Genomic DNA, 26,986 nt, shown 5'->3' with positions numbered 1-26,986 from the left:
GTGCGATACAGATCCATATAGTTTATTTCATAAAATATTTTTTCCCCACATTTGAGGATAAAGACGCTGTATAACAAACTGTTTTGCACTGTATTCACCGTAACAAGGGGTAGTTATTCATAACACTTTGGTTAATTCTTTATTATTCTTCAGTAAACATTTTGTCTTGTTAGTTCCTTAATTTATTTGGTCACACTTTTATTAAAGCTATATAGCATCTCTGTTGAATGATTCAAAGATATGGACACAAACTAAAGAAGCCTTACTTGAAGGCCATTCTATAAAACCTCAGACCCTGACAAAATGTCCTCTTGACATGCAGGAAGTTCATCTCCAATAGAAAGGGGGAATCCAAGGATATCTATTGATAATGTTTTCATGGATATCTCTTCTGGAATCTCGCGCTCCAGCATGTGTTCTGAATCTGTCGGCATGCAAACCAACATACATGATATGCAGTTTCTCATCATTACATTTGACACAATACACTTAAAATTAAATAAAAATTTAAATGTTCAGTAAATCATCACATTCAGCGGAGGAATACTCACCCTCACACTCCAAAGTTCCCGTCTCTGATCTCCCTCCTTCAGGATTGAGACCCAACAGCGTGCTGAAACACCCAATCAGCTCCTCCTCCGTCATGTGTTCCCCTGACACGAGGAGAGATATCTGATGTATCACTACTGCGTTTTTTATAATGTATAACACCAGTCACAGACAGTGTCACCCATATCACACTCAAATACGGAACAACAGTAGTTATTAAACACACCCCTGGCTTGAAGAACCTCCAGCAGCTCATCCCGGTTAATCGTCGGTTCCCCGTCCGTCGCGTACGGGGAACTCAGAATATCAAATGCACTTTGAAGCTCCTCTTTGGAGATCCCAAACGCTGGCCGGTGGTTGACGTAGAGCTTAATGAACTCCTCTAGGTCTATGTCAGTCACATATTTACCAGTCTCAGCATACCGGCTGAACTTCACCTCGTTCTGCATATCCTCCAGCTTTAGAAAGAGTCGGTAAGATGTTAGTTTAAGAATTTAGCTCTGAATTTAACAAAAAAAAACATGTCATTCTGTCAGCTATAAACATATTGAGTTGCAGAGCTGAGGAGGAATGCTGAAAAGGGTCAAAGACAGATTCAACACATGTACCTCTTGCTCCGTGGGGAAGAAGCCTAAAGCCCTCATGACAAAGGACACCTCTGCTAAAGGGATCCGGGCTGAAACCTGTCGTGTTTCCATTGAATCGATGCCTTGGTTACGCAGCTGACAGTAATAAAAGAAATCCTCCATTTCCTAGAGAGGAAAACACACAAAAAAAAAAACGATCCGAATGTGAAGATGTATATCATCGACCGTCGGATTTGCCGTCATCCTCGCTGTACGTACGTGAAAGAGCGCACCATCTCTCCCTCCCTCCAGGAGACTGTAGAAGGGTGTCAGGTCTTTCCCCCCAAGGGCTGCAGCAGCCTCCAAAGCCCTGAAGAAGACAAGGATTCAGAAGCTGCTCCGCAGCGCAAACAACAGTCTCCTAGTCAGACTTGGCACTACTGAGTTACTGAGTGGAGTCCCTACGTCAGGCTGATCTCCCAGGACAGGACGGAGCAGTCGGACCCCCCAGCTGTGAAAACGAATCGCCCGTCGTGGGAGCAGGCCAGAGCAGACACTCCTGTCGGGTGGCAGAGCACAGCAGAGGACTTGTGGGGGTTCCCATCAAGAGGCAGGATCTGGACACCCACCTTTTAGAAAAACAGAACAACACCGATTGTCAATGTTCAGATTCTGTTTTTTTTCTGTTGTTGTAGGCTACGGGTTAAAGACTGGACTTTCTAAAGGTTTGGTATTTCAGTCTCCAACCTTGTCTTTGGTGATGTAAGCCATGTGACGAGTTTTAGAATCGTGATCCTTAGAGATGGGAAGAATGAGCATCTTCTCTACAGGAGACCCGTATCTAGGACCAAGAAGTGTCTTTCTGGAACAGAAAACCAACAAGATGAACAGTCACAAATGAGCAGTTTTCCCCCCCCCCAGTGCGACTCGAGCGATACAACACGTCCGAGCACCAAGCGATCGTGTTTGGACCCTGACCTGCACATCTTGGTTGTGCTGTTGAAAAGCTTCATCTTGTAGAGGTCGGAGGCAGTGAGGAGGAAGTTCTCTGTGGTCAGCGGAGGGTACCAGGTCATGCAGGTGGGCACAGCGCTCTGCTCGATGCGCTCAGAGCTCAGGATCAACAGCTCCTCGTCGTTCTCCAAGTCGTACTCCACCTAGACCGGGGGTCAGATGGCTGAGCGGTTAGGGAATCGGGCTATTAATCAGAAAGTTGCTGGTTTGATTCCCGGCCGTGAAAATGACGTTGTGTCCTTGGGCAAGGCACTTTACCCTACTTGCCTCGGGGGGGAATGTCCCTGTACTTACTGTAAGTCGCTCTGGATAAGAGCGTCTGCTAAATGTAAATGTGAGAGAGAATGAGACCAATACCGCTGCATGAGTAACCAAGAAACCCCTTTTGATCTGACCGTGTGGGAGGCTCACCAGTCTGTGATCCATGCCCAGGGAAAGCAGCCTAGGCTGGGTGCTGTCCAGGTACTCCCCAAAGAGGAGATCCTTAATGGGCTTGTAGTGAGAGTGGTGCCTCCCTATGTACTTCCAGCGCTGCAAGCTCTCGTCGATATTCGAGCGGAACACCATCACTGCCTTGCCTGCATCCTGAGAGTGGGCGGAGTGGGGAAAGAAAGATTATAGACGAGTGAATCTCTTTCTATAGCTTGAATAAACAGAGAGAAATAAGCCATTATACTATTCATTACATTTACATTGTTTTTGTTTATCACAAGCTTTTATATGAGACATACAAAAGAAATGCATTTAGAAAATACTGCAGCAAATAATGGATCTGAAGGGCATAGTTCAAACTGTATTTTGGTGATCAGAGTCAAGGAACAGGCTGAATATTGCCAGGCACAGATCAATATACAGCAGAGCTTAACTACAGTGCAACAATAACATGTCTATCCCCTGTTTGGATTGCTCACCGCTGTGGCCAGGTAGAGGGAATCTGTAGAGAAAGTGATGTGAGTGATGCAGTCTTGGCTGTATTTCAAACGGTCCTCTTCTTCACTTTGCAGAGTGCACACGTCCAGCACATGGACAGCACCGTTAGCAAAGCCAACAGCCAAGTAAAATCCTGTCAGGACACAACACCACGTAATCTTTCTTTTTAATTAGTGACGGACACAATTATTGTATTAAACAGCTTGGAAATATATTCAACATTTGGGTTAAGTTTTTCTTAGTTTTAGTTTGACTAACCCTAACCCTTTGTATAATCCTTTTTTGATAGCAGCAGTATCAATAAACCAAAAAAACGATTGTTATAAGTTATGGTAAGCACACTTGTACTTTTCCATACGGGCTAACCTTGAGGGTCAAAGGTCATGACCTGTATCTGCTTCTCTTCCTCAAAGACCCTGCTGCATCGGGCCAGCTTCTGTTCGTAGTCCCACACTTTCAGGATGCCGCCTTGGCTCCCCATCGCCAGGACCGGCATCTTAGGATGACACGCCAAAGCACACAGTGGCTTGCAATGCTCTTGTATCAGCGTTTGCGACTCCGCGCTGTTTGCATTCACATGTACCACCGTCGAGTTGATGGTGGACAGAACAAAGTTCCTACAGGTGAGAGAGGAGGTGCGAGGGGAAGAGGATTAAAAGATCCCTATGTTTGAACTATGATTTATACAGGGGCAGGGGTGGACATACAGTACTGATACAACGACATCTCTCACCGGACGACAAATGGCTTAGCCTCCATAGTGCAGTCTTCCGGATATCCCTGGCTGCAGATGGGGGAAGGCTCTTTGGAGAAGGAGATGGATTTGATGGGGTCCAGGTTGAATTCACTGTACCAGCTTAAGAGTTTGAAGTTCTCATCATAGAATTTCACATGGCCCAGAAAGTCTCCTGTCACAATGAAGCTAAAGGAATAAAAGACACATAACACAAAATCTCTATGAATAAGTATCTGTACAAAAACAGTAGATAGAGACACCACATCGGTGAGGGGACAGGACTTGCCCAGGGCATGGGAATTCACCTGTCAGTCAAACTGAGCACCGTGATGCCAGCTTCCTGGAGGGGGAACAGTTTGATGGGTTTCCTGATGAGGGCTCTGCTGGTGGAAGAAGCTTGGACCATGTCCCACAGAACCAGGTTGCCAATCAAGGTGGCTGACAAAGCCTGAAGCCCTTTCCAGTGGAACACAGATTGGCTTAGCTCACCCACAACCTTGTTGAACGTCTTTGGGGTGGGAAGTCGAATCACAAATGATTATGTGAAGTAAACGGGCATTAAAGTAGAAGGTTGACAGCTCATTGACATTATTGGAGGTGAGTTTTACGGCATCAATATCCTTACCCTATCCTGTAGCTTGGGGGCTACATAACTTAAGATCTCATTATTCTAGAAGAAGAAGAAAAGTTAAGACCAAACAGATAAGACTATACAAATTTGTATTTATTGACAAAGATATACAGATTGAACTATGCAATTTACCCTGGTGTAAAATAGGACTTGGCTCTCACTGTTGCTTAGCAGCTCTGTGCTGTCATTTGGGTTGAAAAGGATATGATTCTGAGGAGATATTGAAACCAGTTTATGTAATGGCTGTTAACGCGTGTAAACCATTGATCAAAAATCCTTTAATAACATGTAACAGTATGTGAATCGAAGGCGGTTTTGCCCATTTTCGAAGTTACCTGAACTCCGTGATCTGGTTCGAGTTCAGAGACGCACAATGGATCCTCCGTCTCATTGGTCCAGTCCCAAACGCAGACTCGCTGCGGAGATAATAAAAAAACGACTCAAACTAAATGATCTAGTGTTGAGTGGCCACCTGTCATGGCCCATAACTGAATATCTTACCTGAACCGCTCCAGCCCCAACTGTCACCAAATGTTTTGAATCTTTCGACAACGCCAACGTTGCGACACCCCCTTCAGGGTGACAGTCAAACAATGTACGCACAGGTATCCTAGGATTGAGTGGAACATTTTTATTGTATTCATACAATAAAAAATAATAACTCATAACGCTCTAATCCTTTGTAATCACGTCTAATAAATACAAGTCTACCCAGAATAGGAGTCCCAGACGATCACCAGACTTTCCTTTCCTTGGTCCGCGGTCACAAGCCAGCGTCTGTCTTCGCTTACACACAAACACGAAATGGGGCTTCTGTGACCCTTTGGAGAGAGATAAAAAAAGTTGTATGCTATTTTCCCCGTGTAATACGAGTCAAAACTATTGGTTTTAACAACGCTGAATAAACTTTGTACACCTATAGTATTGTTTTATACACCAGTAGCTGGTGAAACTTTTGTAGTGAAAATCTGGATGTTTCCAAAACACACTGTTTTGTTATTGTACCTGGAGGAGATGCTGGGAGTTTGAGGTGTGATCATACATAACTGCAACATTGGCACCCCCATACAAGATCACTAGCTGGTCCTGGTCCTGAAGACTGAAGACAGGGAGGGCATGGCTCATCCCAAACACCCAGTCCAGTGTCTGTAAATATACAGAATTTACAACGATCTGTTTCTTGTTCCCCTTTCAACATAATTGATTTTAGCGTACTTACTCGATTTGGAAACTATAGGTACAACGGAAGATATAACTAGTCATTACGTTTTTGATAAGTTTAATGATTTCTTTACCAATGCGTGTGTTTTAACACTGGAGGACTTCTGCTTCGGTACTAATGTCCTACAGTTGGAAGTGTACACTTGAGATATTGATGAATCTCCAGTCGTTATAGACCGGTCATCTGTGCCATGTTCTTCATTCACACTTCTGTCATCTGAACTTTCCCTCTGCTCTTCGTGGCCCAGGTCATTTCCATCCTCGCTTTCCGTCTCCTCTGCGCCTTGCTGCATCTCCCGTGGGCTCTCGGTTCCAGCTTTCGACATTTTTCACCGCACACTGCACTTACAGATCAATAGGAAATTGATGTTTCCAGACTCCGGACCCACTTTATGTGGAATAAATGTGTATGGTCTACTGTACAAGAAAAGCAGAGCTGCACTACTAGTGAGTAGTAAGCTAACTAGGGGAAGCTACAGTACCTACGCTAGCTACCGCTAACTACAGTACTACTACTGTCAGTAGACTAGCTGACCAGCACTGAAACAAGTAAAAGGTTACGTTTCCGTCCACTGAAAAAAATATCAGTGCGATTAAGAAAGCTGCGAAAATAACCAGCTAGCAATTTGAGATACACATGCATAAAATTAAGACCGAATTCAGAAACTGAGCGTCCTGTTGCCTAGATACCATGATCGAGGGAGGGGCGAGCTAGTCAGCGTTTCACACTAGTTCATTCTCTGCTTGTTCCCTTGTATTGACAGGTGTTGCACCGAAAGCTGTGACCCATCAGAAACTGTGACCGCAGAGGGCGCTGCTGCACATCGTCTGCCCGTGCGTGGTAGAGGGCAAAGAACAGCGGCTACGCAAACGGCCTAAACATTAATACGTTACATCAGAGCCTGTTTAATTATATTAGACATTCTCTGGTTACATCCACGGGTGCAAGCTGTATGATTATTCGCTGTTTGTTATTGCTTCCTAAGGAGAAAGAGTAAACCACTGGTGACCATATTAACCACCTCAGGCATCGTAACAAACGTGCAACATCGGTTTTATCATTCAAGATCACAAAGTTATTTTTGTATTAAAACTTTTATTTTTTGGCAAATGCGTTGTGACTGCAATATAATTCTAATGGTGAAATTAAGAGCACACCACTACCAACGTCAACTTCATATCGTGTTTTTTTTTTTTATCAGTGAAAACAACTCTTAACAAATATTTAATATTTAGCAATGCCTCTAACAAACCCAACTGAAATTTGGTATGTTCCAAAATGCTTGTATAGAGGCTATGTTATATAAACAATTCCATGAAAGTGTTATCCACCCAGTGATAAGGTGACATGATCGTGCTGGTAAATCTTCATCTCCGGATGGGTACAATGTTGCATCTGTTAGAAAACGGGATGCAGGTGTTAACGCGTGCTGAACCATGTAAAATCATGCTGAACCATGTAAAATCATGCTAAACCATGTAAAATCAATACAGTATTCTATAGGAAAAACTTGAGGTACCACGTACCCCAGTAGGCCCCTGCCTGACCAATACTGTGGAGTGAGGCTTATCTGAGTTCGCTGTCCATTTCTAATCACTGCAACACGTAATGGTTTCTGCAAAAGAAAGCTCCATGTAATGTCATAACTATTAATACTCTCAAAATTAAAAATTAAGTCTCAGTAGGCACCATACCCCTTCGCTGTGCTGCACCACAGAGGCAATATTTTGGAGGTTCTGGAAATTTCCCGTGTTAACGGAGCCAAACTCAATGATTTCATCACCGAGACTCAGGCCCTAAAAAAAACAATCCAAGCGTCACTTTGACACCACCATCTGTAGCATATCTTTAATTTTGTCGAAGCTAAAGCCGAATGATAGAGCATAACAACAGCCGTTAGAGGTTACACGATAAAGACTCACAGCTCGACAGGCAGGTGAGCCTTGCGTGACAGCATCCACGCGGGCGAAGGGAGGGGGCAGAGAGACTTCTTGCTCCATGACCTCAGGGTCGGCCTCCGCCTCGTCCTGCTCGCGCTTGGCTTTCTCTCGAGAGTGCAGCTTGTGCAGCGCCTCTTCGATCTCCACCATGATGGCCTTGTGGTCATTTTGCAGACCTATCAGACGAACATACAGTGAAGAGGGGCGGAAGTGAGTCCCAGGCAGAATGGAACCATTGGTAGCGGTTACTAAACATTTTACAAAATCCTGCAATACAGCATTCTTACAAGAAATGCTGTGACGTGCTGTTCTGATCTGGTACACATTGACATCTGCGCGCGGGAAGCCCTCATCATCAACCAGAGGACCCTCCGTGCCAACACCTTGCTGTCAATAGACGTAAAACGCTTCGTTAACACATTTCACATAATACTCAATGATCTATGAAGCCCTAAATCCGTCCTAGTTGTCCTCCACTCTTGCTAGCCTATTTGCGAAAAAGCTCAAAAGACATACGGAATTAGATTTAGAACTAGAGCTAAATATATTGACATAGGCATTTACTGATATTTGGATACTATCTAATGTTAATCTATAACATGATCTAGTTCATTTTGCTAGCCTAGCTAGCTAGTTCTCTACCAAGCTTGTTTCATATGACCAAATCATGAAGGAAAAGTAACATCTTACATCTTCCAAAACGTCGTAGTAGGCTTTAATTTGCTCTTCAATTTCGTCTTTCTTTTTAACAAGAGTTTGAACATCTTCTACTGTTATTGTAGAATGTCCCATGTTGTTTTCCTCTGTCATCTTCATAGCTTCTGAAGCCAATGAAAACAACTACGAATGCCAGAACGGGCCAAAAGTAGTTTGCTACACAGCAGTGTAAAATGGGCGAATGAGGGACGGAAATCTGAAGTGCTAGAATGTAGAGCACACTGCTGTCGAACTGCTGATTCTCATTGACGCAGCTGTTTTTAATTTTTATCTGCTCTCCAACGGCCATATTGGGAATTGCCTGTTCTCATTCACGTAATCAATTTATCTTCCATTATACATTGAGCGAAAACAAAATGAGAGAACATGCAGTTTCTTACAAATGGGCAATATTTTTCAACACTTGAAAACATGTCAGTCACACACTATCGTTGATAGTTTTGTAATACTTTTATTACCACATGGAACAGAAAGGTCACAGTTGTGTTAGGGTCTTTTCAACCGAGATTAAGTGGTACAAAGTAACAGGTAGCATTCAGCACAAGATCCTCTCCACCTTTGGTCCTCAACTTGCATCAGAGATAATATGTACATATGGTTTTATTCACATTATTCTATTATAATTTATTACCACACTAGGAAGGCACTTGTTTATTTTAACTTAATTCTTTAGCTTATACAAGTCATTAGAGCAAGAAATATTCAAAAATATTGCTTTAACAATTAACTTGAATATTTAACATGTTAAAATATCCTTCAAGTTAAAATATCCTTCAACAAGACAATATAAATGTGTTGCACGTTGCAATGAGACAACCAATGTGCAAACATTCAATGTACATAACATTTCGAAACCTGAAAAAGCTCAAGTATATGTGTAAACAGTTGGCAGCTTTGTGCAACCTGTGAAACCCAATCAGAGGCTGCAGAATGTCCCAACAAGTGTACTGAGGATGTACTCTAGGTTCTGTTTCTAATGTGCAAACTTGGCATTGAGGAATGTTGACATGCTTCAGAAAACATCCGTGCTGCTATTTGGTACCTTGACGGCATCCGCTCGCCGCTTTGTTATTCCTGAAAAACACCTTCCATCGTGATGAAGGGCTAACAGTCCGTATCTGTTGTTGAACTGTCCTTGTTAGATTCTGGATCCGCAAGCTCGAGCACGGGCACGGGTAGGCCTTCGCCATCCTCCTTCCCCGCTTCCGGCTGGGCCAAGACGAGCTCGCTCTGCTTCATCTCCGACTGGGCTGTGATTTCTTTGTGAGCCAGAGAAGCCTGGGTTGTTGCTGCGTCCACCTGTTCCTCAACAGACTGCACCCACTGCTGTAGCTGTTCCCTGAGGGCGTCCACTCCCTGGGTCACCCTCTCCTGCCGGCCCCTCAGCTCCTCCAGTTGGTCCTGTGTCTCTCGGGAGACCCGACGCCTCTCGCTGGCTCCCAGGAACACCGAGGACGCTCGGCGATCCTGCATGTACCCCTCGAACTCCTCTGGACTGAGATTGAGTGCTGACCCGTCCAGCTTCTCGATGAAGGCCACGGCACAAGACTACAGCAAAGAAAAAGGGAGATTAAGCATTACTTAAATGCCTACCGCACAGATAACGATAAACCGTTTTAATCTGGGACTGTGTGAATGAATGTTTTTATGAATTAATTTACCAAATTGGTGAAGTAGTAACCACTTTCTCCTGCCATCAAGCTGTGAGGCAGCCCGAAGCGGATGACGTATTGCATGTTGGAGTGAAGTCGGGGTGGGTTGGCCTTCAGCACCACGTAGATCAGACCCGACAGGAAGTCGTCAGCGTTGGCCGGCTCGCTGTTGGAGCTGGAGAGAGCCTGGAAGATGTTCTGGCTGCACTTGGACACGCACGAAAGCTTGTCCTGCGGCGCTCGCTTGGCATCCATCTCAATTATGGCTGGTGGTGGTGGTGGTGGACATTTCAAGTATAAAATTAAAATAAAAGAAATCAACATACAATTAAAAGGTTAGTTCTAACACAAAGCCTGAATGAGGAAATAGAAAGACAAAGAATGTTGTTAACTCAGTGAGAGGTGAGGTTTGTGATGTCAGTTACCTGTTATGGCAGGTAGGAAGGGATCTCTGGTAATCTCAGCTTTGTGATCAGGAAATGGAACCCTTAACATCTGGGGTGTGATCCAGTTGAAGGACCTGCCATAGGTCCCATTTTAAAGGATATTTAAAACATTACTTTTTTAAGCCTATATAAGTGTTGAAGTGAAAATGCTTGAATAAATCATGAAATGAAAATATTAAACAACAATGTTCAACATTGCACTTTCATACTGCCACACAAATAAAGACCCTTTTTTTATATTGAAGACAGTATGAATTTCTCTAAATGTATGTATGTAAATCTTGGATGCCTAAGACTTCTGCACAGTGTTGTAGAAACCAACAGGCCCACTTGAATTACATTCCAGTATTTATAATAAAAGAATACATGAATCTTACCGTATTCTTCTCTGGAGCGCCAAATCTTTCTGCTCGTCGTCACAGCTGTCATGGCAGAAGACCCATTTGTGAAGGCGGGTCATGATAAGCTTCTCTATGTGCTCCATCATCTGAGAGACCTGAGTCTCAGAAAGACCTGCCAAGATATGTCATAAACAAGAATTCTAATCCGGTCTAATACAGTGTCGATAAAGTTACATCCGCATCCATTTAAATGTCGCAAGAAGTCACTTCACAATCCCAGTCTGTCCCGGTACTCACCGTGGAAATACTCAGCGATGCTCTGGTAAAAATCTTGCACAAGGTCAGACTGCTTCTGCACAGGTAGGTCCTGAAAGAGACATCTGAGAGGCTAAACAGAAGGCAGGAAACATCACGATCCCTCCATACGTAAACCACTGCTTTCGAGAGAGGACATGGAAGTCTCAGGAGCTAATAAACCGTGAAGGTGATTACATGGTAAGCCTCGACAGTGTTGAGGAAGGCTGTACAACGCGACTGCAGGCTCTGGGAGGTAGGTTTCCGAAGCAGTTTCAGAAAGGTGGTGAAGTCACCAGGATCCAGGCTCTGGAAGTCTTTCAAGGCTGCAGCCTGGCACTCGGAGGACTCTGGAAGAAAAAAAACCAGACAGGAACCCATTTAAAAACATTTGAGTTTCACCAACTTTTGTGTGATGGACTACGTGAAGAAGCATTTGACGGTTGTTGTCATTGTTTGCCGTAGGGAGTCATAATGAACAAGGTCACGTGCGCTACACTACCTTGGGGCTTTGTAGGGGACTGCCCGCCCCAGAAAAGCCTCCGCATAGTGTTAACTCGACGGCCCTTCTCAATGCTCTTCTTCTCTTCAAACTTTGAGAAGGTAAGAGAAGATCCTCGGTCGACGTCGGGGCTGCAAAAGAGGTGGATTACTCAAGATAAAAAATCAGTCAAATCGAACAGGTTTAGTACCGTCTCGTAAGACTTGATAAAAGGACTTCAAACCTTTGTCCACTGTCATGTTTTTTTGTTTCTGCTGTTCGGTTCTGCGCTCTCCAGCACTTGGAGCAAAACCCTTGCCATGCAGGATTTCCATAGTAACCACAAGCATCCTTGCAGAGTAGTTCCGCTTGAGTGACTCGGATCCCTCGCTGCTTATCCCCCATCATAGCTGATCTGTCACTCAACACCTGTTGACAAAACAAACACATGAGTTCTGATAGTTTTGTGCTTATATGCACAAAACTATCTGAACTCATACCAAAAAAATGGTATGAGTATAATTAACACTCCTTTTCTGCTGACGTCGAGGTTAGTCTTGTGACCATGGCATGATAACAGCTACTGTAAACCCCTCCAGGCCTTCCTTGTTACAATACTGGACGACGAGCGCGTTACAAACTAATAAACTTACAAAATACAAAAGACGACCAACTCCCGAAGGCGCACTCAGCTAGCTACCAAGCTCAGTTACACAGCTATTTAGATAAAACCTTACTCTTAACTTGTAGGCAGTGGCCCTAACCAACTACTGTAGCTTGCTTGCTAGCTACCACTGTTTGTAGCTAACGCCACGGCATCTGAACTATTGTGTCAGCACAAACTAGACGACGAATATACATATCCATACATCCAAACATATTTCAGACACTGTAATGTACTTGTAAATAAACCACGTTCCGTCCAGTACTTGTTAATATATCAAATTCGCTTGACCTGGACGATGTTTTCAACCGTCTGCGTTGCTCAGCTGTTCCTTGAATCGGTCGACGACACCGGAAAAAGTTCCAACGCGGAGACTAGAGTTTACGTTTATGAACATGCACGAAGTTATTGATAGCTATGTCAATGGGTGGTTTTGATCATGCTTTAATCCTTTGTACAGCAGTATGGAAGCAGATCGGTGACAATGTTTTCAATTTTTGAAAGGCATTGAATACGAATTTGATTGTATTAAAGGTTCAGAAATTCAGGCTTCTCAAATTCGAAAGGTGAAATTCAGATCGATTAATGAGCCAGTGCTAAGCCCAAATATCAAAACAATTTATTAATAGAAAACGCTATTTACAAGTATCAAGAATAGGCACAAACATTGGAATGAACACATTTTGTAAAACGTTTCAGTGATTTTTACAAATATGTCACAGTGGTGCTGCTTTTCCTTTTTGTACTCAACTCAATTTCTCAATGCTGTTTACCAATGATAGCTTTACAATAGGCATACCTAAAATATGAGATAATTGTATCTACATAAAAATATTTGAACAATGAAACCTTTCAATTACAACAATACTGTTATTATATTCATTCCATATCAGGTTGGTTTCAGCTTCTTCTTCTTTGCTTTCACCATATGTGGCAGCGGGATCTTAAAAGCAGTCCTACAAGCAAAACAAGTGTTTCAGGATGACTTAGCACATCAGCAACATGTGTCTTGATGCATTGCGTGTAACACTGTGTGTGATACTCACTCGCAAGTGGTGCAGATGGGACTGAAGTTGCAGAATACTTCAAAAGAATAAGATAGGATTGTTATAAGAAATCCCTATCCCCCCCCCCCCCCCCCCATCATTTTACTTACAAACACTTCTTAAGGGGATCAATACAGCTAACCATCAAGCAATCTAAAAGATATCTAATTAATTAAATGTCATTTATGACATTTAATTCCGTTATAGTTCAGTCGTAGGTATGACAAACTTACTTGACAAACACACCGAGCAGACATAACCAATCTCTATGAGGTTTCTGTGGCAAAAGCAAGCCGCTCTGTAATCAACACGTACAGGTGGAGGAAGAACTAGCTGGGAGCGCTGCTCCACATCTGGCAGAAATACCCACTGTCAAGAAAACATTCAGTTTCAAATTATAATCATTATTATTGGTGTTGCTATTAATTAAGATCTAAAGGTTAAGCCTTCTTCTTGTGTGCATCAGTCTCACCAAAAGGTATTGTGCCAGGCCAATCTTCTGTGGTATCTTTAGATACAGTCCCCCAGTTATGTCACAAGCCTGAGGCCACAAATTGAGATTAACTTAATGAAAAGGATATAAAGTGGAGAATCAAAGGAAAAGAGGGATATTTATATAAGTACCTGTTGAAGAAGACCGGATTCGGAGTCCAAAACACAGGCGTCTATAAGGATATTCTGAAATAAACATAGAGCATAAGGACATCTTTTCCCAATGCTTATTGTGGGGGGCCGGGGGGACCTAGTTGGTAACCTGGATCAATGTATGGTATACAAGGTTATTCACAAATGTTATTTTATTTCGGTTTGAGGAAATGTATGTGAAATATTATGAGGAAGTGATTAGAAGGTTACATGAAAGATTGGTTTAGAGTGGATCATGGAAGGTGATGAAATGAAACAAGAGAACGTTTTGTGGTTGTGAAGAGATGTGATGTAAAATCTAGAGGTTTTTAATAGAGTTTGATAAAGGTATATTACCTGTCTCTGTGCAGCAAAGATCACATTCATGAAGTTCATATACTGCCTGGCACAGTCCTCTGCTGCCTTGATGACCTGTTCGGTAAATATATCAAACGTTATTTGATGCAAAGACATCTTGTGTGTTAATTCCCTAACAAGCACATGTTAACTCACCAATATCCTTGATTTTAATTCTTGTCCAGCTGAAAATAGGGCAAATATTTCAAAGTATAAATACTTACTAAATAAATAAAAATCACAATTTAGGACTAGTGTGTGCTATTATGAAAATGTACCTTCAAGCTCCTTTGTGACTCTGTGAATATCTGCATTTTGAAAGTTGAAGAAATAACAGACTGCAGTTATGGTATATTTTCACACTATCTAATGTACTCCGTAATTTCAATTAAAAGGATACAGCACAGAGCTTTGGCTAATGAGCCAGCTAATAAAGTATCTGTCTGGTGGCCCTTCACTTCAGCTGAAAAACAGAGATCAATAAAATTAGCCAACAGGGTTTGAAAAAGGCATATGACAATACCTTTTTTAGGGAGCAGTCAGGCAAATACTTTGACCAAGTATGCTTATCGAACGGAATAGATTCACTCAATACTCTTACTTCTTGACATGAGATTCTTGATTTCGTCAGCAATTAAATCATTGGCAACTGACAGGAGTTCGTACTTTCCATCCCCACTCGCGGACTGTACGTCACCCGAGCCCTCCCCAATTTTCCAATGTTTGCTGGGGTACAGAAAATGACTAAGGCAGGCAACATAGAAGGGAAAACATAAATAGTAATTACTCATTTGAGAAAGACAAGAACTCACTCCTGATACGCATTTAAATGATAGTAGTTGAGTTAAATTACCTTTCCTGACAATGGCTTGCAATTATGGCTAACTTGTTTGTCCTGGTCATAACCAAATGCGAGTTGCCCATCACCATGACAGCATCCAGACACTTCGACAAAGTAAACTGAAAACAGAAAACAGAAATCAGTCACGATTTGAGTCTCAAATAAGCACATACAGTATGTTTGTAACACATAATTATATGCTCGTGCAGTTGTAGGCGAATAATTTCACAAAATACCTCTGGATCTTTTTGGGCTTGCTGCCCCCACCATAACGGGTTTACATCCACAACAATGACCAGAAGAATAACCTCGTCCTCTGCAATAATGAAATATATTACAAAAGATACAGTAGTGCTTATCTAGAGCATGTGCAGGGTGCATAGTAAAACAAATCAACAGTTTTCATAGCAAGCTTGCACTACAAGAGCTGCTTTATAGAATCAAGTGGCTAGCTTTGTCAGACTGCTAGCTAGCTAGCAGTCTGACATCGCATGCCTTTCTAATAGCTATTAACCAGCTAATTCAGAGCACCCTAGCTGATTAGTAGACATTCATTCACTATACTTTAGGTGATAATCATGTTAGTTATCACTCCATACCCGATGCCATTGCCTCTGCAAACTTTCAGTCACAACACTGAAGAACAGCCTGACAGACGAGCATGCACGCTAGAATCAGATGCGACGTCATCAAAAAGAGACGGCGCTTTGTCCACCGATGACAGCTTGGTCGACTGTAGACGCTGACGCAACTCTATCTAGGAAGAAACGAAATCAACGTGGAAATGACAATGTTGCATGCATAAAAAGTACTCTGTAAAAAAACAAAAAACATCACTATTAGCTAAGGCGTGACTTTAACTGCACGGTTGAAAGTACTAGGTTTATAATATTTAATTGAATCCATTCTTGAAAACTGCCACAAATGTGGGTTTCTATCTGTGATTGTAATGTTTGAAAGATAAAACAGGATCAAGACAGTACTGGGTGTTATATAATGAAAGTTACGAGAAAACGTTCACTTTTATTGTTACCAATAGAACTCGTTCATAGATTAGTAAATCCACATTTACAATTGATTTGCTCAAGAAAATTCAAGCTCAGTGCTAGAGAGCATGAATAATACATTTCACCCACTCTTTGCTCTAATAACGGGAACACACCTATTGCATGTATTTGTATTGTGTTCTGAGCAACCATTGACTGACGTGTGATGTTAAGAAAGATTTATTGGTACAACATTGTCAGTCCTCCCAAAAAAACATCGAGTGCAAACAGAATATTAACTTAATGAACAAAACATTGAATGTACTATAACTTCATTTAAAGGATAATCAATTCAGCATCAAACATCATTCTCAGTCTACCACGTTCACGCAGCCAACAGGTTAACAGAGAAAACTCCATCCTTCTGTCTTTAGGTGCTTGGATTTGTGGCATATAATAAACCTTTGAAAATCAGCAATCAATCCTCAACAGTACTGGTATCAGCATCTAAGGAGTCCATGCTTGCTTGGTTGCTCAAACCCAACATCGCTGCCGGCGGTTGACAGTGACTGACAATCGCTTTGGACTTAAAATGTAAAGAAAAAAATCCATGCTTTAAACAACTCTTCGTACTTCGAAAAATCTTTTCAGGTAGTATATCTGTCCAAGGGTCATGGCTACCAGTACAAGAGCTTCAAAGAAAGACCACAGAACCACACGACTGTTTGTGTTGTCATTGACTGTGGGGGGAAAAGGGGAAGTATTATCAAAAGACATTCTTTTAAATGTGATGCAACTTCCAAAACAAAAGTCAGGTGGCTGAGCGGTTAGGGGATTGGGCTAGTAATCCAAAGGTTGCTGGTTCAATTCCTGGCCATGAAAAATGACGTTGTGTCCTTGGGCAAGGCACTTCACCCTACTTACCTCGGGGGGAATGTCCCTGTACTTACTGTAAGTCGCTCTGGATAAGAGCGTCTGCTAAATGACTAAATGTAAACAAAACTCTTTGCAGTGTAGGCCTTACTTGCTCTGTGTATCTTCTCCCTGACCTCCATGTACTCCTGTTCGTGTTTTACCGCCGTCATGGAAACCGCCAACTCGTTGATCATATCCTCCAAATTGTTTTGATGAACTGCAAGCGAAAATAGAAAATGACTACAATTAGCAATGTCCGTGAACAGCCCATAATATGAAATACTAAAACCACTCTCTGAAGCCAGCACTTATGGCTGAGGAAAAAGGCATTTGAAAATTCCAGCATTACCGAGCAACCGGTTAGTGTCTATTAGATCAAAACAAAAAACAAAACATCCTAGCAACTCAGGCAAACAACCAAATAAGCTAAACTTGCAGAACTATGCAACTAAACTCTGGAGCTACATTTGGTCAGCCATGTCCACCAGTACAACAGTCTACACTTTGGAAACTCCATCCAGAATGCTAAAAACGCAATGCAGCTAACGCAATGCAGCTAATCCCATGCAGTTCTGTTTACCTACCATCCCATGTATCTCCACCACCTGATGAGGAGGGAGAAGAGTAAGAGTGGGGAGACTTATACAGTACAAGGAACACGAAGGAAAACAGTTTTGAGAAGACGAAAAGAGAGAGAGAGAGGTTCTCAAACCGAAAATACATCCACAGCTAAAGCTGTCAGTTTAGCGAACCGCAGCTTAATAGTCTTGTCCTCAAGGTGGCAGCCTACCTTCTGTCCCCATGCTATCTCCCTGGGGGGCCTCTCCAATGTCGATGGTAAACATGATGATTTTGGGCGTTATGGTGGACATCTTGTTGCTGAAGCAGAACTTGTATGTGCCATCCATGTGGGCAGCAACGGAATACTTTCCACTGGATTCTCGGTCTCCTTTGTAAACCTGTTTCCCATCTGGACCTGTGATCTTAGTGTACAAATATCAGCCGTTTATTTTCTCTTTAGTATTAGATTTGCACATACTACCAATATGGTGCATTATTTGACGTGTAACACTGAATCTTTAGCAGTTATCAGCACGAGAAATCAAAGACTGAAACGGGGGTCTAGGGTTTAATCTGTGACCATAATCAGTTTCTACTACCATGCTTCAATCTCGGTCTAATTGTTGGAAATCGTTAGCAGAGATAGCCTCAAGATAAAAAATAGTATCTAGTTAGCAGATTGCTGTATACAGTATAGCGAGTCCAACGTGTATTTGTTTTTAGTTTATAATGAGAAGCTAACGTTAACTTACTAGTAACTATAATCGCAGTTTGCAAAAAGGTTGCACTACCAACGCCAATCTTGTTGCTAGTAGTCAGCTAGCTGTGACAGCTGTTTTATGTCAACACTTCTCACGATGGGCGAATCAAGGCGGTTAGCTAGGCAACACTGCCATTAGACTGGAAGACGGAACTCATGTTTAGGATCGTGTAGCATAGCATGTCCCTTACCTCCACATCAATATCAAGAAAACCTCCTTCAGCTACTTGAAACATGAGACCCATCTTGGTGCCAGCTTTAACCCGTTCAAAAAAGCACTCTTCAGCATGTGCATCTATGTTTACAAAGTAACCCGACGCTTTGACGGACAGCATAGCTAAAAGCACCATAATTTCCGGGAGAACAAACATTGTTGTTCTTTACCATATGTAAGATAAGAAAGAAGTAAAACTACTAAAAACGCTCAAGGTGAACAGACTCCACTCCTTGTTGCGAGCCTGGACGCAGCATTAGGCAGCCAACACAGATCTTTGTATTAACTCATTTCCTCCGGTATAAGGAAGAACTTCTGGTGGTTAGATTCCGGTGTTCCGGAGAATTCAGTTCCCGTTCCCCCTGAGATAAGTGGTTCCCCCCTGTATATTACAGTATGGCCATTTATAAAGCAATACAGTGATGCTGGTGATGTATGTTACTGTGATCATTATGTAAAACAAGTTTCATCTATACATCAATCTTTTACACTGAGAACACAGGGGGAACAGGGAAATCTGTTAACAAGTATAACAATGTTATTTTCTTTTACATTTTATTATTCAATTGAGTTAATTATAATAGGCCTAAATATCAATGCAGAATACTTGCCATTAAGGGTAATTAAACTTGTATTAATTGTATGATGAGATTTTTTAAGGATGCTAGGATGAACATATCCCTGCTCTGGACTTCTGGGCTAGACTAATTTAACGGTCACTTCCTTTATATTGTTGCATCCCCTTTAGCAGCAGATTACAACAAGAGACACAAACACATCAACCTTTTATTGATTATGCAGAAGGCTATTCACTAAATACAGTAGGCCTCTTTATTCGATACATTTGTGCGTAGGCTACTGTATTAATACATTCAAAAGACGCTACTATTAAGATGTATATGTTGGCCTCATAGTAATGTGCAAATCGCCTACAATCCCCATTTTCTCATGCCCACCACACAATACGTGGTCCAGCGAGCAATAAGTAACCCGCCGAACAATACAGTATAACTAAAGAGAACGAATTTGAGAACTTCCTTAAAGGTTCTAAGGAAGCGGGTGATGAGCAAGGGCTCGGTGTTCCAACTGATGTCCTCGGTAACAGGCTCGGTTATTGTCACTCTCCGATGATTCCTGTTGTTTACAAGGTGTCCCATATTGTTAAGGAGTTTGTCTTTGGTGTTCTGTAAATACACCACGAAAAGTTTGTTTTAAACTAAAATGTCCCCCCTCTCTCTCTCTCTCTCTCTCTCTCTCTCTCTCTCTCTCTCTCTCTCTCTCTCTCTCTCTCTCTCTCTCTCTCTCTCTCTCTCTCTCTCTCTCTCTCTCACACTCTCTCTCACACTCTCTCTCACACTCTCTCTCACACTCTCTCTCTCACACTCTCTCTCTCTCTCTCTCTCTCTCTCTCTCTCTCACTCACTCTCTCTCACACTCTCTCTCACACTCTCTCTCTCTCACCCACACACACGCACACACAACAAAGCAGCTATTAGCAATGCCATCAGTGATTGATTAATTATTGATATGCAAATGGTTTGCTTATAAATGATTTACGATCACTCACAATATACGGTTCGACATGAACACATGCATTTAGAATACAGCTAAATATAATCAAGCATAATATTAACAGTAATGCCATGCCGTGCACCATTGGCTACTGGAAAAACACTAAATGACGGTATATTTTCTTACACAAATAGCCTTACATTTCATTATTGTAAGTTACTTAAAGATAATTATTGCATATGTTTTCTACCCTTTCATAATAAATTGTAAAACTTACCCTCTTGTTGTTAGTCTTTTCAACTTGCAGTTCAGTTTAAGGCGTCTGTATTCAGCCGGTGGAAATCTACAAGTGGACAGTGCTTCCACTCCACCTACGAAGAGCAACAGCACTGATTACAAGAGTGGGGAAACCCTTGGATTTTGGTCTGTCAAGCCACATATTCCACCTGCTTACAAAGAACAGGAAATTCTCAAATACCTTTAAAATGCTATACCGTGGCGTCTAGACAAAAATAATTCTACAATCCACCAACATAAGATAAATAGTCTACAAATACCAAATTTCAAAAAAGTTGAACAGGCCTTTTGTGTTTGCCTATTTCTTTTGTGTAAATGTAGTCCTGTCCAAGGTTACACTAAATCCGCCGGTTCCTGTCATTAGATGTGTGTGTCCCGCTGGTAGCCTGCTGTCTGCAGCCATTGATTAGACCGAAGAAAGCCAAACTCCCAACTCAAACGCTCTTATCCTTACCGGAAGATGGAGCAAATGGCTTCCTAATTCAATCAGCGTCCTCCGCTGTCAAATGATGTTCTGTTATTGGGTAAGAACCAGACGGCAGAGAGCCATTATCGGCTGATCGGGAGGCCTGTTATGGGGCTAATTGGTCCTCTGGAGAACCGGACAGCTGAAGGCTCACTGGACTCGCTCTCCTATTCCCCCTCTTTACTCTGCCTTATTTAGTTCATCGAACGAATGTGCGTTAACAAAGGTTTTATACAAGAGAATAGGTCAGAAGGTGATCATATTTGCTGTCCATTTTATTTACAATAATATTTTTTTTAAGATGCAGAGAAATGAAAATAAAAAACATAAGAAAACATTTATAAAACAAGATAAGCAAGTGTGCAAAACAAAATCTTTTTTGAACACAAAAACACAGTAACTGTATTTAACTGTAATGAGACCAAAATAATTACAGACCTGGAGTTTCACTGTCTTCAATGGTATTTCTTAAATAATGTCATAAATGTGCATAACATGACACAAATCAGACGCAGGACACATGCCCAAGGTTATGTTATTATATGTTATGTTATGATGTTAGGACACATAGTTCACTGTTGATCCTTCTGACGGTTTTAGATTTCAACCAGACACCTGGGGAGCAGTGAATCAAAGCGCAAGGTGTTTCGTTGGGACTGTTTCATGTGTGCAGCTGTGCATCTGTTCTCATGACCGGGTCGGGGGGTCAGGGGGTCTGGGCCTCAGGCCGATCCATGAGGGATTTGATCCAGCTGGTGCCGTTGATGAGCTTGGTGGTCGCTATGATGTACTCTGTTCCACTGTCCTCCATTTGAGACAGGAAGCGTAAGGCTGCGATCTCGGCGTATGTCACCCCTCCGAGGAAGAACACCAAGGTGGTCCTGTTCTCTCCCTGCTGGCCTAAGGGACGACACATGGATGTTTGTTGTTCATTATCACCTTCCCAGAGCCAAACAAGTACAAACAAGCCAGCTCACAGTTCTAAATAATCGACGGAGAAAGACAAACGTTGAATGACAAAGACGGTCTCAAACGCAATCATCATTCTTACCAGGTCTGGACTGGGACTGAAAAACAGCCCGGGACTTTGAAACGCAGACCGGCCCACGACCGTGTATTATTGTGTATTTATATATATGTTTTGTATTATGCCTCGGCCGTTTGACCGGCCGTTCGGGAAATCTCCCGACTCTCCCGACACCAGTCCGACCCTGATTCTTACGTATTTCAAACAACCTGAATCATAACATCTGACAAACTCAGAAACCCCTAGTCATTTCCCCCCACAGTATCCAGCCTGTAGACGCTATACAGCCTCCATCTGGCCTTTCTCCACCCTCCTCTGTTGTACCACACACACACACACACACGTTCTTTTGTTTCCCAGTGTACAATGAATCACCGGCTGCTCTAAGACGACTGACACATCAGGAACAAAGCCACATCTTATCTATTCCCAGCACACAGGACGCCACTAACCCTGTTCCCCAACACAGATCAGCTGACCATTCAGCCAACATACATGTCAATGCAAATAGCCCTACATTTCATTATCGTGGGCAACTCAAACATAATCATAGCATATTATTTCTACACTTGTACACAGGAAATCGTGTTCTGCCGGCGCCCCCCAGCTCACGTTTCTTATGCAGCCCAGCGGGGAGCTGCTGTCGTTCCTCAAAGTGCGGTCCGGGGAGCATCTTCAGAACCTCTTCAATGCTCCGCCAGCCGGGCCGCGCCAACAACTGGGTCAGACGGATACTGAGGGGGGCGTAGCCACTGTACACGTAGGATATGTCGTTGGGGTTCTGGGGGGGGGGGGGGAAACGACAACATCAATCAATATAATATGTATACTGAATTAATCAATATTGTTGTTGACTATATTGATGATTTAATTGAGTTAATAATCAAATAAGTAAAAATCAACAATGATGGGCCTTGCCCGCCCGCCCCCCTCTCCCTCCATCCTCCACAATACCTGTCCCACCCTTACATTCCCATCTCTCCACGGTCTCACCTGTTCATTGGCGTCTTCCATCCAGAGCTTCAGGGTCTTCCTGATGGTGGGGTAGTTGTTCCTGCTGTTGGTCTGAGGCTTCAGAAGGCCCGTCTTCTCCAGGTTGTTGAGCGTGAGCATGTGTTCGTACCCGTAGGTCTGGTTAAAAGGTGAAAAGGACATTCAGCTATCGCGAGAGGACAATAACCTGGAGCTTCACAACATCGCCTTACAGTTTCATTTCGAGATGTATTTTGGGCCGTTTATGGCTGTATTGGACAGACACAGTTAGAGATAAGGGGATAAGGAGAGAGAGAGAGACAGAGAGAGAGAGAGCGAGACAGACAGAGAGACAGAGCGAGAGAGACAGAGACCCTGAGAGAGAGGGGGGACGACTAGCAGAAATGGACCGAGACGGAATCGAACCAGGGCCCCTGCACGTGGGCCCGTGTGGTTGGGCTCTACCCAGTGAGCTACCCCAACAGTACCCCAACAGTATGGTGGTTCTAACGCAAGAACCAACGTGTGGTTCTACCTGCAAGATCTCCTTCTTGTAGTGATCCAGAATCTTCTGTTTCAGGCCGTTGTTGCAAACAGACTGCATGCACACCAGACGTAGGATCTTAATCAGAGGGTCCTTCTGGGCTATGCAGTCCTCTATGTACGTGTTGACCTGTACGTGTTAAGACAACAGAATAAGGGAAAAACTGCCTACTCAAAACCTTGCTACAGTGACATGATTTAAAAACTGTTTTTTTCAAAGTAAATACTGCATATTGTTATAACTAAGGTCATCATAGGTCACATACGTGCATCTATGCTACTTTCAGAGTGAGGATGAAGAACAGGATGTACCTTGTCTGTTTCGACGCCTGTCATGAACTCTTGCTCCACTGTCAGGTTTTCGAAGAAGGCCTCAGAAGCTAGAATGGATAAAAATGTAAACATGTGTTCTTCTGTGTGAGAGACAAGTCACATTCTAGTTTAAAAAAAACAAATTTAATCAAGATGAGATTGTGGGCATTTCAAGGTAAGAGTTTGATAAGATAGAAGGAAAACTTTGAATTGGGAGAGATGTGGTTCATACTGGTGATGTCCTTAATGAGCTCGGCTATGGAGGTGTGGTTGGCCAGTGAACTCCGGGCTGCTTGCATGTGAGGCAGCTGGGACACAAACTGCTTGATCTCCCCCACTGTTTTGGCATTGTGACGCTCCTGAGGAACGAACCAATCAAATAGTCAATATTCAAATTAGTCTGAGAATTCAATCTGATTTCAGACAGGTTTGGGCAAGTCCACTACAACACCCAAGGAAGAAATAGCCTTCGTCTAATTATCGCCTGGCTGGCACCTACACTAATTGGATTGTACATAAAAAGCTCAAACAAGTATTGAATATCAAATAATTTGTAATTGGTTAGATGGCTGTGGTGTTGATATCTGTAAAAAGATATCTCCACAGGTCTTTGTTTTGAGATTTAAATCGGTGGCCTCCGTTAATGCCACGATCGATCCATTAGGATCTTATCACAGATGTGTATCATGTTTTAAAAGCCAGATCAATCCTGATCCAACGGGCAACCTTTACCACGAGCGAACAACATCGAGTACGCTCTCTAGTAAGGCTACAGGGGGGCGACGGTTGCAAGTAGGGTTGGATAGCGGGTAGGGGGAACAGGAAGAGGGACGAGGCCAACCTCGAAGGCCGCGGAGATGATCTTGGCCTTCTTGCTGAGGGCCGCTCCCACGGCGTTGAAGTTCTTGTCGCGGATCTCGGCGTACAGCTCCTCGGCGGAGTTCAACTGCATCTTCTTGGGCTCCGTGGGCAGATCCTTGCCTCCCTCCGCCTGCTTCCTCTGGGCGAACTTCTCAGGTGGCAGCTTGACGTAACCTGCGCTTGACACGATTCACGCGTTAAAAACATGAGCCGACATGCTGTACACAGTGACGAAGCAAACATTTTAAGACAAAGCACACATGCAGAAAGCTGGTGTAACCGTGACTAACGTAACACAGCGCTGGTGCAACCGTGACTAACGTAGCACACCACACTCTCACCGTTGGTGATGCCGTAGACCTCGTCGATGAGGCCCTCGTAGGTGAGCTGTGTGGCCAGGGGAGTGAGCAGGTCCACGTTGCGGTCCAGAAGCAGCAGGGTGTCGAACACGGGCAGGATCTGGGTCTGGCTGCCTGCGAACTCCCTCTTCATCCGCAGCATCATGTTGGCCACGTGCTGCAAATCACGGGTAACCACAAAAATCAGGGTGGGTTTCAACAAATACGCGTTGTGATATTACGGCGGTCGTTGTGTAAAAAAAACTAATAAAAACAAACAACTCTTGGAAAAAAAAGTTGCTGTTCGCTCTCCTACTCACCCGTGCACACTCCCCTTTCCCATAAATCTGGGGTATGGTCCCGTACAGAGCCTGGAGTGTCATGAGGCCCTTGGCGGTGTGATACAGGCTAGTCTGGTCGCTCTCCAGATAGCACTCCTTGTCGAGACAGGGGCATTGTAGGAGAGTGAGTTTTTCCGGCAGTCACTTCAAAGTGTGTACGTTTACATTTAGTCATTTAGCAGACGCTCTTATCCAGAGCGACTTACAGTAGGTACAGGGACATTCTCCCCGAGGCAAGTAGGGTGAAGTGCCTTGCCCAAGGACACAACGTCAATTTGCACGGCCAGGAATCGAACCGGCAACCTTCTGATTAATAGCCCGATTCCCTAACCGCTCAGCCATCTGACCCACAGTGTACCGAACTGTACATTTAACAGACCTACCCTGAAAGCACCCTCAGACTCCATGGAGAGCAGGTCTCCATCGTAGGGAATGAGATCCAGGATGTACTCGTCGATGTTGATGAAAGACCCAAGCACTCCCTGCTCCTTCAGCCTCTGCTCGCAGAGCATGCTCCGCCGGGGAACAAACAGGATGTGGAAGTCTCGCGGAGGATGCATTTTGTCTTCGCTGCACAGACACGTGAGGCTGTGTTACAGCTAGCAAACACCTTCACCCTCATCCCAACCCCTCCACCATGTGTGTATTACAATAACTACACATTGTTTGGCTGCAGTGAGACGTAGCTAAACATACCTGGCTATGTTCTCTGCAATTATGTCCATCAGCTCAAGTCTAGGACGGACAAAAAAGATGATGTTTTTGACATCCGATGCAGGAAGACGGCCTGCTTTGAGAGTGAACATCTTTTCCACCTCATGTTCCTATTAAACAGAGATTATACTCATATATCATCCAGTAACGGTTCCATGAAATATTTGCCATTTTGCTGTACAATGCTGTATGATTTGGTGGCCACTCCTTTCCAATCTTACCTTCAGCAATGAATATTGTGCTATCAAGCCAAATGGTCCAGTCAAATACTCATCCCACACAATTGCCTGTTAGACAAACCCCATTATTAGCTGCATCATATATAGAGCCAGGACAGTGATTATTATGTGTCCAAATGAATTCAGTATTCAGACTGAGTAGGACAGAACGCTGTATATGTTCTTAGCTAGCTAGCCAGGCTTCGCCAGGCTCAGATACTGTTCGAGTTGAATACCAAGACCACGGTTTATGATTTAATTGTAGCGGGATACCGAAGCACAAACACCTCACCTTGCTTCCCGCACACTTGTCCAAAAACTCACGAAGCTCCTTCCGAGCGGCTTCTCTTAAAATGTTTAGGTTTACTCTGCCATAAGATAAGTGCGCTGCCATTTTTGCTGTGGCAGAAAGGCTTGTCAGATGACTGGCGGTCATGTGACCACTCAAAACAAACTTGTTGATGTAATGAACATGCTCTCCACTAGATGGCACCATCTTTCCACCAAGCCGCGAAGTCCCTTTAAGATGAGTGGCATTGGCTGTTTCATTCGTTTTCTCGAGTAAAAACATTAATAATTTGAATGAATACAAATGACAAGCAGCTTTATTTGTTATACTTTATTTTATTTATTTTGTAGATGTATGGCAACATTTTGAAGAAATATAAGGCAAATATGAGCTAAATCTCTCAAGATACTATAAGAAAGCCTGAACCGTTTACTGGAAATATTGACGGATTAATTGTTGATTATTGTCAGTGAATTTTACAGTTGGAAAAAAAAACGATACCGGAACAAATAATTTGAACCAGGTGATGAGAGGCACCTGGGCATCAATGGAACTTCTCCTAGGATGCAGGGTCTCCTTCCCAGGGTAACAAGGGCTTGTCATTCTCTG

The 26,986-nt window shown here is 43.1% G+C and overlaps 6 protein-coding genes across 10 annotated transcripts; all 6 read right to left on the bottom strand.

Annotated features, from left to right (window-relative positions):
• Positions 1-61: 61 nt before the first annotated feature.
• On the bottom strand, positions 62-5,973 carry cfap251 (cilia and flagella associated protein 251). The gene is made up of 20 exons (XM_067227785.1): positions 5,722-5,973; positions 5,432-5,572; positions 5,138-5,247; positions 4,928-5,036; positions 4,762-4,842; positions 4,559-4,636; positions 4,421-4,465; positions 4,101-4,303; positions 3,793-3,981; positions 3,426-3,676; positions 3,041-3,192; positions 2,541-2,714; positions 2,094-2,272; positions 1,863-1,977; positions 1,581-1,744; positions 1,395-1,485; positions 1,158-1,301; positions 776-1,007; positions 552-653; positions 62-424 (listed from the first exon to the last, which is right to left on the bottom strand). The coding sequence occupies exons 1-20, from the start codon at positions 5,971-5,973 to the stop codon at positions 279-281; spliced, it is 2,958 nt and encodes a 985-aa protein (XP_067083886.1). The 3' UTR covers positions 62-278.
• Positions 5,974-6,816: 843 nt separating this feature from the next.
• On the bottom strand, positions 6,817-8,437 carry psmd9 (proteasome 26S subunit, non-ATPase 9). The gene is made up of 6 exons (XM_067227779.1): positions 8,279-8,437; positions 7,876-7,975; positions 7,571-7,764; positions 7,343-7,444; positions 7,175-7,263; positions 6,817-7,043 (listed from the first exon to the last, which is right to left on the bottom strand). Exons 1-6 carry the CDS (start codon positions 8,402-8,404, stop codon positions 7,016-7,018), a joined length of 639 nt encoding a protein of 212 aa, XP_067083880.1. The 5' UTR covers positions 8,405-8,437; the 3' UTR covers positions 6,817-7,015.
• A 299-nt stretch (positions 8,438-8,736) lies between these two features.
• On the bottom strand, positions 8,737-12,536 carry LOC136932603 (rab5 GDP/GTP exchange factor-like). Of its 4 annotated transcripts, none has more exons than XM_067227768.1 (9): positions 12,475-12,536; positions 11,764-11,948; positions 11,541-11,671; positions 11,237-11,388; positions 11,042-11,111; positions 10,781-10,916; positions 10,383-10,477; positions 9,967-10,223; positions 8,737-9,853 (listed from the first exon to the last, which is right to left on the bottom strand). In XM_067227768.1, the coding sequence occupies exons 2-9, from the start codon at positions 11,925-11,927 to the stop codon at positions 9,410-9,412; spliced, it is 1,449 nt and encodes a 482-aa protein (XP_067083869.1). In that variant the 5' UTR covers positions 11,928-11,948; positions 12,475-12,536; the 3' UTR covers positions 8,737-9,409. The 4 variants fall into 4 exon arrangements, with proteins under 4 accessions (XP_067083869.1, XP_067083870.1, XP_067083871.1 ...); XM_067227769.1 differs by lacking the exon at positions 12,475-12,536 and adding an exon at positions 12,449-12,467; XM_067227770.1 differs by lacking the exon at positions 12,475-12,536 and adding an exon at positions 12,173-12,426.
• A 253-nt stretch (positions 12,537-12,789) lies between these two features.
• Positions 12,790-15,733, bottom strand: gtf2h3 (general transcription factor IIH, polypeptide 3). The gene is made up of 13 exons (XM_067227778.1): positions 15,651-15,733; positions 15,288-15,367; positions 15,064-15,170; positions 14,812-14,954; positions 14,611-14,673; positions 14,489-14,518; positions 14,367-14,395; positions 14,211-14,285; positions 13,854-13,907; positions 13,702-13,770; positions 13,463-13,598; positions 13,230-13,266; positions 12,790-13,139 (listed from the first exon to the last, which is right to left on the bottom strand). The coding sequence occupies exons 1-13, from the start codon at positions 15,658-15,660 to the stop codon at positions 13,073-13,075; spliced, it is 900 nt and encodes a 299-aa protein (XP_067083879.1). The 5' UTR covers positions 15,661-15,733; the 3' UTR covers positions 12,790-13,072.
• A 528-nt stretch (positions 15,734-16,261) lies between these two features.
• On the bottom strand, positions 16,262-18,776 carry LOC136932610 (transmembrane emp24 domain-containing protein 2-like). Of its 2 annotated transcripts, XM_067227780.1 has the most exons (5): positions 18,465-18,776; positions 17,743-17,935; positions 17,537-17,557; positions 17,062-17,169; positions 16,262-16,777 (listed from the first exon to the last, which is right to left on the bottom strand). In XM_067227780.1, the coding sequence occupies exons 1-5, from the start codon at positions 18,642-18,644 to the stop codon at positions 16,653-16,655; spliced, it is 627 nt and encodes a 208-aa protein (XP_067083881.1). In that variant the 5' UTR covers positions 18,645-18,776; the 3' UTR covers positions 16,262-16,652. The 2 variants fall into 2 exon arrangements, with proteins under 2 accessions (XP_067083881.1, XP_067083882.1); XM_067227781.1 differs by lacking the exon at positions 17,537-17,557 and having other exon boundaries at positions 18,465-18,774.
• Positions 18,777-21,019: 2,243 nt separating this feature from the next.
• Positions 21,020-26,488, bottom strand: vps33a (VPS33A core subunit of CORVET and HOPS complexes). The gene is made up of 13 exons (XM_067227765.1): positions 26,381-26,488; positions 26,092-26,157; positions 25,853-25,980; positions 25,540-25,726; positions 25,136-25,252; positions 24,819-24,993; positions 24,458-24,651; positions 23,849-23,975; positions 23,617-23,684; positions 23,297-23,434; positions 22,783-22,920; positions 22,402-22,570; positions 21,020-21,662 (listed from the first exon to the last, which is right to left on the bottom strand). The coding sequence occupies exons 1-13, from the start codon at positions 26,480-26,482 to the stop codon at positions 21,469-21,471; spliced, it is 1,803 nt and encodes a 600-aa protein (XP_067083866.1). The 5' UTR covers positions 26,483-26,488; the 3' UTR covers positions 21,020-21,468.
• Positions 26,489-26,986: the final 498 nt, after the last annotated feature.

This window comes from Osmerus mordax, chromosome 24, assembly GCF_038355195.1.
Source record: "Osmerus mordax isolate fOsmMor3 chromosome 24, fOsmMor3.pri, whole genome shotgun sequence".
Taxonomy (NCBI): Eukaryota; Metazoa; Chordata; class Actinopteri; order Osmeriformes; family Osmeridae; genus Osmerus; species Osmerus mordax.
The sequence above is the reverse complement of the archived record's forward strand: the minus strand, read 5'-3'. Positions and strand labels throughout refer to the sequence as shown.

Excerpts from the sequence above, each read along its gene's own strand:
- cfap251 (XM_067227785.1), bottom strand. The coding sequence starts at position 5,973 with ATGTCGAAAGCTGGAACCGAGAGCCCACGGGAGATGCAGCAAGGCGCA. Across the intron at positions 3,193-3,425 it reads CATGACCTTTGACCCTCAAG|GATTTTACTTGGCTGTTGGC; the intron begins GTTAGCCCGTAT and ends GTGTCCTGACAG. Across the intron at positions 2,273-2,540 it reads TGGGCATGGATCACAGACTG|GTGGAGTACGACTTGGAGAA; the intron begins GTGAGCCTCCCA and ends CCCCCGGTCTAG.
- psmd9 (XM_067227779.1), bottom strand. The coding sequence starts at position 8,404 with ATGAAGATGACAGAGGAAAACAACATGGGACATTCTACAATAACAGTA. Across the intron at positions 7,445-7,570 it reads GCTCACCTGCCTGTCGAGCT|GGCCTGAGTCTCGGTGATGA; the intron begins GTGAGTCTTTAT and ends TGTTTTTTTTAG. Across the intron at positions 7,044-7,174 it reads TCAGGCAGGGGCCTACTGGG|ATGCAACATTGTACCCATCC; the intron begins GTACGTGGTACC and ends GTTTTCTAACAG.
- LOC136932603 (XM_067227767.1), bottom strand. Across the intron at positions 10,478-10,780 it reads GCGCTCCAGAGAAGAATACG|GTCCTTCAACTGGATCACAC; the intron begins GTAAGATTCATG and ends GACCTATGGCAG. Across the intron at positions 10,224-10,382 it reads CTTCCTACCTGCCATAACAG|CCATAATTGAGATGGATGCC; the intron begins GTAACTGACATC and ends CACCACCACCAG.
- gtf2h3 (XM_067227778.1), bottom strand. Across the intron at positions 15,171-15,287 it reads AAGCCCAAAAAGATCCAGAG|TTTACTTTGTCGAAGTGTCT; the intron begins GTATTTTGTGAA and ends TTCTGTTTTCAG. Across the intron at positions 14,955-15,063 it reads GCAAGCCATTGTCAGGAAAG|TCATTTTCTGTACCCCAGCA; the intron begins GTAATTTAACTC and ends TGCCTGCCTTAG.
- LOC136932610 (XM_067227780.1), bottom strand. The coding sequence starts at position 18,644 with ATGTTTGTTCTCCCGGAAATTATGGTGCTTTTAGCTATGCTGTCCGTC. Across the intron at positions 17,558-17,742 it reads AGATAGCATGGGGACAGAAG|GTGGTGGAGATACATGGGAT; the intron begins GTAGGCTGCCAC and ends CCTCCTCATCAG. Across the intron at positions 16,778-17,061 it reads GGAGAAGATACACAGAGCAA|TCAATGACAACACAAACAGT; the intron begins GTAAGGCCTACA and ends TTCCCCCCACAG.
- vps33a (XM_067227765.1), bottom strand. The coding sequence starts at position 26,482 with ATGGCAGCGCACTTATCTTATGGCAGAGTAAACCTAAACATTTTAAGA. Across the intron at positions 25,981-26,091 it reads CACAATATTCATTGCTGAAG|GAACATGAGGTGGAAAAGAT; the intron begins GTAAGATTGGAA and ends TCTGTTTAATAG. Across the intron at positions 23,976-24,457 it reads TCATCTCCGCGGCCTTCGAG|GAGCGTCACAATGCCAAAAC; the intron begins GTTGGCCTCGTC and ends TTCGTTCCTCAG.